We start from the raw sequence: 14,290 nt of genomic DNA, 5'->3' as shown, positions 1-14,290 counted from the left end.
AGTTGGGAGCCACCGTGGTGCAACGGTTAGCATGCCCGCCTTGCATACACAAGGTCGTGGGTTCGATTCCTGCTTCGACCGATCACCAAAAGTTTTTCAGCGGTGGATTATCCCACCTCAGTAATGCTGGTGACATTTCTGAGCGTTACTAAGCTTCTCTAAGTGGTTTCACTGCAATGTGGACTCGGACTCGACTATAAAAAGGAGGTCCCTTGTCATTGAGCTTAACATAGAATCGGGCAGCACTCAGTGATAAGAGACAAGTTCACCAATGTGGTATAACAATGGACTGAATAGTCTAAGTGAGCCTGATACATCGGGCTGCCACCTAACCTAACCTAACCAAAGTTGTTGGATGTTATAACAGATGGGAACTTTCGACATCAGTGACATCTTTCAGTTCCTGAAATAATGTTAACAATGATAAAAAGAGTTTTAATGAGTTCTCAATGTAAATCCAAATCCGATTAGGTATAAAAAAACATGTTAGCTAAAGTCTATTACGACTTTTTTTAACTAAAATTTGATCGGTAGAAAAAACGATTTACGTATTTACTCCCCAAGGACAAACCGTATTGAATTGAAAACAAAAAATCGCTCCAGCTATAGTTTCCTATAAATATCACATACCTCAGATTTTCCATACGAACGAACCGCTGTTTCCTGGGATTCATATGATGTCATGTACATTGACATGTAGAAGCGTAAAACCAAAGGCTATAGAGAAGATGTGAAATTGGATTGTGTGTCATACCAAATGTTGCAGCAATAGCTTCCCAAATGTAGTGTTCATATAGCGATATTCGCCAACATTATATCTCAAGTTTATTCATTTTCAATTCAGACTAAAGATTCTCCTTTGAAAACAGCTACAAATTTTAATCAATTAGTTTAATTGAATTTTAAATTAAAGAAAAAATGAGCATAAATCGCTTTATGGGCATACAATTTTCTTATGGCCCTTATACTTCCTTGCTAATTCGACTATCAAAACAAAAGACCAAAGCAAAAATCCACGGAAGCTAAATTGTTTTAATTTTATGTTAAAACTACCAGAAAATAATTAAATTTAATAAGAAACCGTCTACCGAGCCAATGGTGGCATCATGTTTTGGGCTACTAAATTTCACTTTTTATGTCCGATTTTATAGCCAACATAAGAGAGTTATGGTTTTCGTCATAGTTAACATACACAAATTAACCTTCAGCGGCTACCAATGAATTTCCCCACCCATGGCGAGGACTGTCTGTTGGCCAAACATTAGGACACATTAGTACCTCGTTAAATTATGATAATCTTGGCTAAACGTAAATGATGAACGACGACAAATAAATAAATCGGTCGTCAAATACGGTGGCCAGTTCGTTAAGATTTGGGTTGCATTCACTCACCTGCCAGTCTGTCCTTGACTGCTTGATGGGCCAACGCCGCATGATGCAGTGGCGGTAGGGCCCACGTTAATGGTGTACGTTGAGGTGGTACTCTTAGAACATGACCTGCAGCTGCCGCCGCTGCTGAGGAATGATACAGATGGGGATATGTGTAAAGTGCAGTAGCTCCCCCATATGTTGATGAAGCCAAACTCGTGGCTAATTTATAGGCCGCCAGATCATGTTCATTCTGTAGATCCTGTTCACTGCTACTGGATTTGTTACTGCTATTGTTGTTGTGGTTATTATGCTGGTTGTTGTTGTTATTATGTTCAAAGGGTTTCGAAAGCAGGCGTGATATACTGAAGGGTAGATTCTCACTGGATGATGATCTTGTTTGTTCCGACTGAGATTCACTGAAATCATAATAAAAAAACGAAATTTTTAGTTTGGTTTTTGTTTTCTACCACACAAAACAATAAAATATTTATCTCTCTATATATATTTCGCTGAGTGGATAATCAACGTTAAATATACCGACACGGATCCATATGTAACCACTTACTTCATTACTTGCATATTTGCAGATATATTTCCATGGCAATTCGGAAACAGAAGTCACAACCGTATGTGCAATATGCTAGAGAATAAAAAGGGCTTCACGGATGAAAAAAGACTGTTTTTCATATGTTTGGGTGTAAAATTTATATGTTTACTACTTAAGTTTTTTAACACATTTTTTTAAGTGCAAGTAAAAGAATGGAAGTATATAATTGGCGCCTTAAAAATATATATACACAAGGAAAATTGTATTAGTTTGTTTTTTCTACCAGTGTTTGCCTAAGGTGAAACATAATATGTTTGAACAATTCAAACAATATTTTGTTTGGACCAATCCTGAAAATATATATGCTTGAAGCACAATGTGTTTGGGGTATATGTTACAGAAGCGATTTTTTGAGGGTGTACTTACGAGAGTGTATACGCCACTTATTACTTAACAGGTTGGCTGATAAGTCCCCGGTCTGACACATAGTTTTATATAGTACCAACCTTCAAATGATTCGTGTCAAAATTTGACGTCTGTAAGTCAATTCGTTTATGAGATAGAACGTCTTTTGTGAAGCAACTTTTGTTTTTGTGAAAAAAAAAATGGAAAAAAGGAATTTCGTGTTTTGATAAAATACTGTTTTCTGAAGGGAAAAAATACGATGGAAGCAAAAACTTGGCTTGATAATGAGTTTCCGGACTCTGCCCCAGGGAAATCAACAATAATTAATTGGTATGAAAAAATCAAGCGTGGTGAAATGAGCACGGAGGACTGTGAACGCAATGGACGCCCGAAAGAGGTGGCTACCGACGAAAACATCAAAAAAATCCACAAAATGATTTTGAATGACCGTAAAATGAAGTTGATCGAGATAGCAGAGTCCTTAAAGATATCAAAGGAACGTGTTGGTCATATCATTCATCAATATTTGGATATGCGGAAGCTCTGTGCAAAATGGGTGCCGCGCGAGCTCACATTTGACCAAAAACAACAACGTGTTGATGATTCTGAACGGTGTTTGCAGCTGTTAATTCGTAATACATCCGAGTTTTTCCGTCGATATGTGGCAATGGATGAAACATGGCTCCATCACTACACTCCTGAGTCCAATCGACAGTCGGCTGAGTGGACAGCGACCAGCGAACCGTCTCCGAAGCGTGGAAAGACTTAAAAGTCCGCTGGCAAAGTAATGGCCTCTGTTGTTTGGGATGCGATTATCTTGAGAAGGGAAAAACCACCAACAGTGACTATTATATGGCGTTATTGGAACATTTAAAGGTCGAAATCGCGGCAAACGGCCCCATGTGAAGAAGAAAAAAGTGTTGTTCCACCAAGACAACGCACCGTGCCACAAGTCATTGAGAACGATGGCAAAAATTCATGAATTGGGCTTCGAATTGCTTCCCCACCCACCGTATTCTCCAGATCTGGCCCCCAGCGACTTTTTCTTGTTGTCAGACCTCAAAGGGATGCTCGCAGGGAAAAAATTTGGCTGCAATGAAGACGTGATCGCCGAAACTGAGGCCTATTTTGAGGCAAAACCGAAGGAGTACCACCAAAATGGTATCAAAAAATTGGAAGGTCGTTATAATCATTGTATCGATCTTGAAGGGAATTATGTTGAATAATGAAACGAATTTTGAAAAAAAAATGTTGGCATATATGTACATTGAATTGAATCTTAGATTGAAATTGGTATCGAGAACTGACTCTTTAGGGAAAATAATAAAACGAATTGTCAAAAAAGTAATCTTTGGACAGAGAATTTTCGCTGAAGGGATCATCTATGTAGGCTACGGGACGAGATTTTTGAATATAGCATTTTTCTATTATTACGCGTAATAACTAAAAACACTGATTTTGATTTTCTTCGAGAGACAGCAACGTGGACCGGACCCAGCTAGTTTGTATAGCAAGGTGTACAATTTCATAATATTATATAGTCCCCACTAGCCTAGATATCTCTTATATTTGTTATAAATAAAGTTAAACACTTTTGTGTAGTGAATATAATAACAATTATTAATAGGTATCTTGATTAAGCAGTTTCTTCCCGCCAAATGCATTGGCTGCATTAACATTAATTGTGCATGTCCAAATTAGGGCTTATCAGAGCAGATACAATTATCTGTTTCTGTTAATAAAAAAAATGACAAGCAAATGCAAGATATTTATATGGAGATCAGTTCGAAACAAAATTACGAATGCAGTGTTAAATCGGATTTGTTTTACTTGCATTACCAGATGCCATGCATAATTTATCAGTTCTAGCAACAACATTCGATTGCAAAGCATTCAAACATTGTTGCATTGATAGACGACAGCCGGTTATGGGTTTTGGCCAATAATTTTATTTTATTAATTTTTAATGAGAGAATTTTCAAAATAAAATTATTACGCTGGTGACAAGTCATTAAACAACCTCTCCAAAATGCAGTTCCCTTTAACTTAAGTCACTTTAATCAAATTAATACCCATTCACACCTTTTTCACTCTCCAATACCAAGGGGTAGCTGATAATCAAATGACCATTATGGTCATCATCAATGGAAATTAATGTGTTTGTTTTCTATGTTCCATACATATTTACAAAATTAAATTTCGATTTGATGGAGTTAGGAGATGATTGGCAATAAAATCTATGAGTAATGATTATGGATCGCCTATGTCAATCACAAACAGTTTTAATGGCAAATTGATGTTCTTTGGAATCCCGCCTTGTGTATAATCAGACAGTTATGTCCAATCACTAAACGAGCCAAAATTAAAACAAATTTGATTTGCTTTAGGATGGGTACAAATCTACGTCTTCCAATGGTAAATTGAGACTGACTTAAAACATCATCCACAAAAGGGTCATAAAAATTGAAAATTATTTGTTAACATGTACACAAAAATATGTCCATCAATTTTGAATTGTGTCATAGCATTTAATTTATTGGTGAGCATCGTCCTCTCCAAGCGAAACAGACGATAAAAATGATAAAAATCTCTTTACAACGGCATGGTGTCAAACAATATGTTGTAGTTTATCAGACTACATCTTTTAAAGATGCTATCGAGCTTTAATCGAAATCATTTAAATTTAAAATGTAAATGTAAATGCGGAGTGTACACAGAAAAAAATTTCCGTAGTTAAACTAATGCTAAATTTAACATATTTTTAGTGGGAAAAAAATTATTTGTTTGTAGTTAAATTTTATTATTTTTTATCGAAAATTTTCCACAGCTTAATGAAATCTTACTTTTTGTATGTCTCAAAAATTTTATGAACTAAACGTGAGTATAAAGTTCAATGACCGCACACATAAGTTCAATATGAACTAAAACAAATGAAAATTTTCGTACGATTCCCAAAAGTAGTAAGAATGAACTACACACAAAGAAAATTTCATTAAAACTGGGCCAACGAAAAATTTTCATTGATATAACGAAAAATGTTCATTAATACGATGAAATAAATCGTTACTAGTACGAAACGTTACGTTGATCAACAAAAAATTCGTTATAATAACGAAAAATTTCATTGTATTAACGAATTTGTTTCATTGGCTCACTTTTAATGAAACATTTCGTTAATATAACGAAACTTTTTCTATCAGTGTACTGTATGGTTAAAATGGTCATGATTTGTCGCCAAAGATTTTTTCTTCTTTACTTTTAGTTAATTTTTATTTCTATGAGATGATGTAATTTCGTGAACTGCAGTTAAAAAGTACAATAGGGCATTCAAATTTCCTAGTTTTAACAACGCTTTGTGGAAATCTCAAAATGTAGAGTAAAATTTAATTCAATTTTCGTGCGTGGTAGTTCATTCTTCTTATAAAAGAGTTCACTTTTTTTCGGTGTACAATACGGTTAGCTATAGTTGAGTTTGTGACGATATGAAAACCAACTATAGGTGGATCATCCCATGAGAGATTTGTAGTAACTTCTCTCGATCAATATGTGCAGAAAGACTCTGAAGTCATATTTTTTGGATGAAATTCCTTCTAATTCATCCGTTTTGTTTTGTTATTGTTGGTTTTGTTCTTTAATCATTGTTGTTGTTTTTTTTGATTTCAGCTTAAAACCATGCATTGACTTAAAGAGGAAAAGAATGTTTGTCAAATTTATTTGGGCAAAGCCCTATAGACTGCAAGATGGTTGGATGGACGCACGTTTCGGAATTACCACATTCCTCATCAGCATCCTCTACTTGCAGCAAAACTATCAACCAATTATCAGAATAAATTCAGGCAGTTCATTAAACCCAACAATGAACCACACTTGAACCTTCCGAAAAAAGATTTTGCATGATAGCCGACTTATGCCGAAATAAATTCGTACAAACATATCTCTTTTCCTATGCCACTGTCAAATCATCGATTTGAGTGCAGTTGGCTGGGTTTATTTTGAGCGTACTTCCTCTTTTTTTCATCCGTGTTGTTTTGTTATTGTTGGTTTTGTTCTTTAAGCATTGTTGTTATTTTTTGATTTCAATTATAATGAGGTGTATAAAAGGAACAACTAAAAATTAGCATCTCCTCGTTTGAAGAGAAATTCTCTATCATCTGTGAAAATAACAAATTCTTTCGACCATTGGGTTTTTATATTCGACAGGTTTAAATTGTAATTTCCTTCGTATTTTGGGCGATGTTCTAATTAGTTCAGCAGTGGAATCACAGCTCTGTACAAGTGGTACCAAACAGTTTTTTTAATTTACTTTTTTTAAGCTTTAGATATTGGGCAATCGAAACAGTTCTTACTCGATAATGGCCCAGAATGCTGATATTGCTGATTAAATTATTACAATTTATGTAGATCTTATAAGAAAAATGCACAATATATTAATTATGGTAGCTTGACGACACGAGATTGGCATTGATAAGTTTGTACAATTTTCCTATAACTCAGCAAAATATGGCTCAACACCTCATTTCTTTTATGTGTACACTGATAGCAAAAGTTTTTTTATATCAATGAAACGTGTCATTAATCTAACGAAAATGTTCATTATTACTATGTATTTCCTGTTAAACAATGAAAGATTTCATACTATTAACGAAAGTGTTCATTGTTATAATGAAAATTTGTCATTGTATCAATGTAAATTTGTCGTCGGCTCAATTCTAATGAAAATGTCTTTGTGTGTAGTACTCAAATAATGTCAAACATTTTTATGGCAAAATTAACGTTTACTAATTTATTGGTTTTATCAATTCAACTGAGGTCTTATTGATTCAACAATAAGCTCACGAAATTCGAGGAGAAAATTATTTTTTGTATTTATAGAAAGAAATACAAAATGCATAGTTATAAGTAAATCAGATTTCTATTTTTTAGTTTTGCCATAAAACCATACAATAGAATGAAAGGCTAATAATAAACATATTTCAGAGCTCCTTTGTATAAATTTTGTGTAAAGGAACTATGAACACAATCGGAAAAGAAAGACGAAAAAAGAGAAAATCCCTGCTTTCTTCGAGGATTATCCATTTTGACGCATTGATTAGGTTAGGTATAGTTAGGCAGCCCGACTATACAATGGACCATACTTAGACCGTATAGTCCATTGTGATACCATTGGTGAACCTTCTCATTTTATAGCCGATTTCAATCGGCGTTCCACATTGCAGTGAAACCTCTTAGAGAAGCTTTGAAAATGTTACAAACATTACTGGGAGGGAATAATCCAACGCTGGAGGCTGGTCGAAATTGGGATTGAACCCATGACCCATGACTATGCAAGGCGCCCGTGCTAACCATAGGGAACCATTAAGACACAGTCTTTTCCATTATATTTCAATGAAATCTTATTTTGTATTTAATCATCATTAAATTGATGGAAAATCACATCCATTTAAATCTCTCTATTCACAAAAGTTCATCAATGAAATAAATACTTGTCTATTAGTTTTTTTTTATCCAATTCTACGTTTTGTATCCACACGAATTTTTCTTCTAAATCTCTAACCTTCAGGCAAAAATTCACTTCCAAACAAAAAAACTCGTAGTGGGCTAAGAAAGTCATTTTAGCGAACAGCAGCGATTTAATCCATCAATGGTCACGCAAATGTCTCCATTGGAACATAAATCTCTTTATGGCGCTTTTCCACTGTGGCTACCAGTGTTGAGCAATCGTGATCACTAACGGCTCTGTAGTTGTTAATGCTGAAGTGTTGGCTATTTGGAAAATCGCACAGCCAGTGAGTGGACCAACTTTGACAACGATATATTTCTGCAAACATACTCATGTTCATGTGAATGTACATTTGGCTATTTTTTCATTAACATTTTTATCAATATTGTCGTGAGTTGCGTGGGTTTATGTCATCCATAAACGTACGTTGTTTATTAGCAATGTGACAAAACAAACAAGCGATAGAACAAATGTACACCAGAGAAGATACTCCAATAGAGTGAAAGAAATTGTCCGAACTATCCTTGGCAAAGGCACATTTTAATAGTAGCTGATACGATTCCGTATTTCCAGTGGGCAGCACCTTCACGTAGATCACGGAGTTAAGTCTGGAGATTACTTTATATGGAGACTATATCTACATAGGGTGTGATAATGACCCTTTGCAATACCCGTGTGACGACTATAGATGCACGGATGGGTAATTATAAAAAAGAAATGGAACAAGAAAAGTTTTGAAGTTTTTCAAATACTTTATGCAATGATTCAAAATTTGTATGGCAATTGTTCATATAATTTATGAATTCAGTCATGTGAATACTATTCATAAAATACATGAATTATTCTTACATGAGTATGTATACGACTTTAATGTACGTGATTGAATTTTCATCATCCCAATTGGCTTCCCATTGGCTAATGCATTTTATTGGCTCAAATCAAAATGACATATGTTGCCCTGTTCATAATGGGGAATTATTAGGAGTTCTTATTTACCTACATGTATTGAACTTAATTAATAATTTTTTTTTTTTTTTTGTTTTCTTAACATGTTCATGTCAGACTCGCTCGTTTTCATAAAGAGACTAATGTCTGAAATGCAGCCAGTCGATATGCTGAGATAGATGGAAGCAATGAAATTGTTTGGATTTGCCATCGTCGTCGTCGTCGTCGTCATCATCATCATTGTGTCGCAAGTATTATCAATGACAGTTCTTGTAGAACTCATTAATTTTTAAATGAAAACATAAAAAACGTTCGCATTCATTTCATTCAAGTGAATTCATTTCGTTCACTCCGTCTGGTCCAACACATTTGGCCGCAACTGGCGATTACCTGAGATTTGTGTTCTGCTATCAATTTCAAGGGGAACCAACACGCAATCCAATACAGAGGAATACCTACTGGAACTGGAATCAACGTTGGAACTATTTTTGTTTGTTTTGATCTTAGTCACGTTTGGATTTAAAAGCTTTTTTGATTTATTGTTTTATGAATAATAAAAATGATTTGCTTAAAAACGGTTTTTAGTGTTTTTCTGCGACACGGGTTTTCTCCTTGTAAATATGTTGTGGAACATTTCTGTCGCTTTTTTTTTGCATGTTTACACAGTTTAAAAGGTGGCAAAAAACTTAATCAGTTAAATGCAATATACGCAATGCGTCTAAACAATGCAAGTGTATTTTGAAGTCATAGAATATCTCGTCTTGAGCAATTGTCGTATGGATTTTAAGCTGAAGTTATAATTCGCTGTATATATCTACACTGAAAAAAATATCACCCAAACAATTCCAATTAAAAAGTTGATTGAAGTTGAAAATGCTTTCAATTAAGGAATTAATTGATACAAATAACTTTTTAATCAAGATAGAAACATTAAGTTAATTAAGTCAATGATTGAAAATTTTAAAATGTTTAATTATAAAATTAATTGATACAATTAACTTTTTAATCAAATTCGGATAACTAAATCAATTAAAAAAAGTGATGGACTTTTTCTTTTATTTTTAAATAAAAATTTATATCAAACAATAAATTTGTCAATCAAACTAAAAACACTAAGTCTGTTAAGAAAGTAATTAGAGTAGGTTTTAATGAAAAAATTAATTGAGTTTTGCAATCAACATCAATTAAAATTTTAATTGAATCAATTAAAAAATTAATTGAAATTTCTAATGTTATCAATTATTTTTTTAATCAAGGATTTTGTCAATATAAGAGTGATAAGTGATAAGTGATAAGAGAGAAGTCCACCACTGTGGTATCACAATGGACTGAATAGTCTAAGTGAGCCTGATGCATCGGGCTGCCACATAACCTAACCCAACCTTGTCAATATCCAATTAAAAATGTGATTAATACTATCATTTTCGTGATTGAAGACATTTCAAATAAAAAAAAATAATTGAATCAATTAATTTCGTGATTGAATCTGAAAAAAATACGTGTACATAGTAACACGGTTCTCGTGATCAAAATTGCACACAAAGAAAAAAATACTCTTCTCTTTGTCATAAAGTATTTTCTTTAAGAGAAAATAACCCCGAATAGGCGATGTTACGATTGTCCTTAATATTTTAAATTTGCTTTTAAAGAAAATAATTTGGCGCGAAAATGAAACCCAGAAAAAAGCGTTAAAAAAACGTGAAAATTATATTTTTGGATTCGGATGTGGTGCAAAATTGGCGCTTGAATTTAACATGGGTTTGTCATTGGACGAATGTCCGCTATTTCAACAGCCGTTGCACTGAATTTGCATCCCTTACTAAGGTCCAAATTCAGTAATATATGAATTTAAAAATTTTGTGATATTTTGATAAATAAATAATTTTTACAATTTTTTATGATTTGCAATACATTCTCACGCTTCTCTGAATCGTTTTTTTTCGACAAAACTTAAATACCTTTTATGAATTCTGAAGGTAAAATTACCCATTGAAATATCCAAAAAAGCGAGTTAGAAGAAATTCCTGTGTTGTTAAAATAAAGAACATCTTTGGGAGGACATTTTTCGTAGTGCCTTTAATGTTGTGCGTTTAGAACACTTTCAAAATTTGTTTGCCGGGATACTTTGTTCTATGTGAATTTGTTTGTCCAATTTCATGATTTTTGCGAAAAAGTTGTTGCTTTTTCTGATTCAATCATAATTTTTAAATTGAAATTGCTTCAATCACGAAAATTATAGTATACAGAGTTTTCCATCTAGATATTATCAAAATTTAAAAAATTTAACAACATATATGGTTTATCTCTTTCACTAATACTGGTGATATTTCTGAGTGTATTTAAGCTTCTCTTAGTTCTTTCGCAGTGATGAAATGGCGTGCTCTCTATACCCGAATATGTTATTTTGATTTCGAGAAAAAAATCAAAGATGCAATGTCATATAAACCTAACATACTTCAACATATAATCTTACTCAGCTGATGCGTACGATATTTATATTTTTAATTGTTTTACGAAAAGTAGCCATGAAAATAAAGCGATTTCAAGCCGAAAAATGGTTTATTCTTTTTATTTATAATTATACAAATTAATAAAATTCTTTCAATTAAAATTTGATTTGATCTTCGCCGACAAAAAGATTTTATGTTGAAGTAATGCGACCATTGTAAAAAAAATAGTAATAGTAAATATACCGACGGCCTATTTTACATTTAGAAAAAGGTATCTTTATCTAATTTCAATGAGTCAAGCTCAACTTGCTGTTAATAATATATAGCTAAACATATTTAGAAATAATTGACACCATTGAAGACTTTTTTTAAAGATGCATTCTACACATGAACAAATTTCGATTTCAATTATCACAATATTGATGTATTGACTCAATGATGTCGAATAGGTGTACATACAGAGAAACCTCGCAAAAGTGGAGAGCCTCGGTCGCCGAAATGTTCCCCACATTTGAGAGGTGTCTCATTACGAGAGGTTAATTTGAATGTGTTAATATAGCAAAACGTGGACAACTGTCCACTTTGGGGAGGTGTCCGGTTTTCAGAGTGGCGAAGTTTGAGAGGTTTCACTGTATTAACAAATTTTGAACAAAGCCTAGCAGGTTTTCGAAACAATAACTTTGGTAAGCTTTTATTCAGCGTTATATCTGTGATAGTACCGCATGACGGATTCAACCTACCTTAGAGGTGCTTCTGATTCATCGTAACAACTTCCTCCATCCATATCAACTTCTGAACCTGTGCCGCAGGACAAACGCGAATCCGAGTCGACATCCACATGAATTTCCTGCTCATCGATATCATCACGATCATCTTCTTCATGTGAAGACATGGTGGAACAGTATGAGGGAGCCAATTTGAATGTTAAATCAACACAGAAAAGAATTCAAGCAACGAACAATGCTGAAAAGGTTTTTCTTTGAAGGCCCGAATCACAATTAGATACACTGTTAATATTCTTTGAGGTTAATTCACTTGCAAATGGCCTTTGGGCCTTTAATGTAATGTGGTATTCAGATTTCTCACACGTTCACACTCTTCTCATTTTTAATTAAAATCTTTGTTGTGTATTTCGTGTCTTATGGCTGATTTCGTTTAATCCGTTTTAATTGCCTCTTGGCTTTTTCCAATTCACAAGAAATGTTTTTTTTTGCTCTCTTGTTTTTATGCTTGTAGTGATTTTTGTTTTTTTGATCCGGAGATCCGTATTTGTCCGTCTTAAAATAAATGAAAAGCGCTTTAACGAACTCGTCAAATTGAGGTGTTAACGCTAACTGAAATGTAAACTTCCCCGTTGCAAAACATCAACCGGACCATACCATTCCACAAACACACGCACGCACACTCACGCCCCGTGCATGAAACACAAAGAGCACAGAGAAGAATCCGTTTAAGTCTTGTTAGCCTCTTTGGAAGCTAATCAATGAACAAGGAATGCTGAATGGTCTTTACCGAACTGTTGTTGCTCTGCAGGGGGAATTTGTTGTGCCCAACCACCAACCCACCATCAACATCCGCACAGTTGCATAGACACACACACACACAAACCCACTTTAGCCTGTACACGAAACACCGGCAGCTAAATGGCTTGTTAGACCTGTTTAACTGCTTCCTTCCTTTTAATGCGCGGAGTAAGCATTCATTGTTAACGTTTTTGTTATTGTATGGCCCTGTGTTTGTTGGAATAATGGTACACACATGTGTAAGAGTGCAGGCTGTCTGGCGTAAACCTAACCTACGATAATAATGGCACTTGCTATGGTTGACTTAAGTGTGTGCTCTCATAACTCCGCCCCGATTTGTTAACATGTGAGAGAGCAACTCTCTTTGTGTTTTTTGTTAAATTGCCCAATGTATCTAAAACTTGGCAGCACTTGATGTAATATTCGAAGAGGCGTAGCTTGCATACAATTGGCTCTGCGCAAGTGTTCATTTGTTTTATGGGATTGGAGTGCGTGCGTGTGTGTGTGTGTGCAAACCTTAGCTGTCCAACGAAGCGATGCATTTCATATGGCATTGTGGCTTCTTTTTGTTCACTTTTAATCTTGGCTTTTCTTTTTATACCTATCTGCACTTAAGTTTGCCCTGCGACGACATTTTAATTGGAAAACGTTTTGCTTTTGAGGCTTTCTCATTCCTAGTGGACTTTTTTTTTTGGTATGTATATTGAGTGGGCGGATTGGACATTGTATGGCTTTTGTTCACAGATTTCCTAATCATTTACCAAGTTTTATTTTTGATTTCCCCTTGCCGTTCGCAATAATGTGTGAGTGAGGACAGTACTATTGTGGCAGATTAATAGCTCCACACAACTCGTACGAGGGCCACACTTACGGTTAAAGAAAAAAAAAAGAAGAGTCAACCAAATTTTCGGAGTGGAAATCAATCCGGTAGCGTCCTATTCTATGGAGAAAATTTCATTTAACTTAATGGAGTTAAATTGAAACTTGTACACTCAGAGAAATAAAAAAATATTGCATGAAATTTTAAATTTCTTTTCTTTTTTAGCTAATATCTTTTTTGACAACTCAGATTTAAACAGCTGGCGCACGTTTCGTGTTTTATTTCACTGTCGAACATCTTCGATTTTGTCTTGCAAATTATTGTGATTTTGGAGTAAAGATCAGCCAGAAGCATGGCATAAGCTACACAGAGTGGTGTGGTTTATGGGCTTGTGGCATAATGGGACCGTACTTCTTGAAGAATTATGCAAATCGTAACGTAGCTGTGAATGGCGAGCGCATTTCTTCATTTAAAAAATTCACCTCCATTATCACAACGGAGTTGTTTTAATTTCTTTTTAGGAAAATTGTGGACATCAGCCAAAAATTCCTTTTTGTATAACTTAATTTTTCTTTGATAATACATAAACTTTAGTATATCGAGAAAAATCATCGATAAAAGTAAGAAAATACCTCTTCCCTGAGCGTGAACTTACTTGAAGGAGAGCACAAACATCAGTGTGTACTAAATCTCTGAAGACTTACTTTTACTCCCTTTTGGAAATGGAAT

The 14,290-nt window shown here is 34.4% G+C and overlaps 1 protein-coding gene across 1 annotated transcript in view; it reads right to left on the bottom strand.

Annotated features, from left to right (window-relative positions):
* C15 (homeobox protein C15) overlaps positions 1–12,640 on the bottom strand; it is a 46,697-nt gene extending 34,057 nt beyond the window's left edge. The window contains exons 1-2 of the mRNA XM_075297510.1: positions 11,959–12,640; positions 1,393–1,787 (exon numbers count right to left, since the gene is read on the bottom strand). Coding sequence (XP_075153625.1) covers positions 1,393–1,787; positions 11,959–12,110 — 547 coding nt within the window. The 5' untranslated portion in view covers positions 12,111–12,640. The remainder of the gene's footprint in view (positions 1–1,392; positions 1,788–11,958) is intronic.
* Between the last annotated feature and the right edge of the window lie 1,650 nt (positions 12,641–14,290).

Source organism: Haematobia irritans, chromosome 1 (assembly GCF_050003625.1).
Source record: "Haematobia irritans isolate KBUSLIRL chromosome 1, ASM5000362v1, whole genome shotgun sequence".
In the NCBI taxonomy this organism is placed as follows: domain Eukaryota; kingdom Metazoa; phylum Arthropoda; class Insecta; order Diptera; family Muscidae; genus Haematobia; species Haematobia irritans.
The sequence above is the reverse complement of the archived record's forward strand: the minus strand, read 5'-3'. Positions and strand labels throughout refer to the sequence as shown.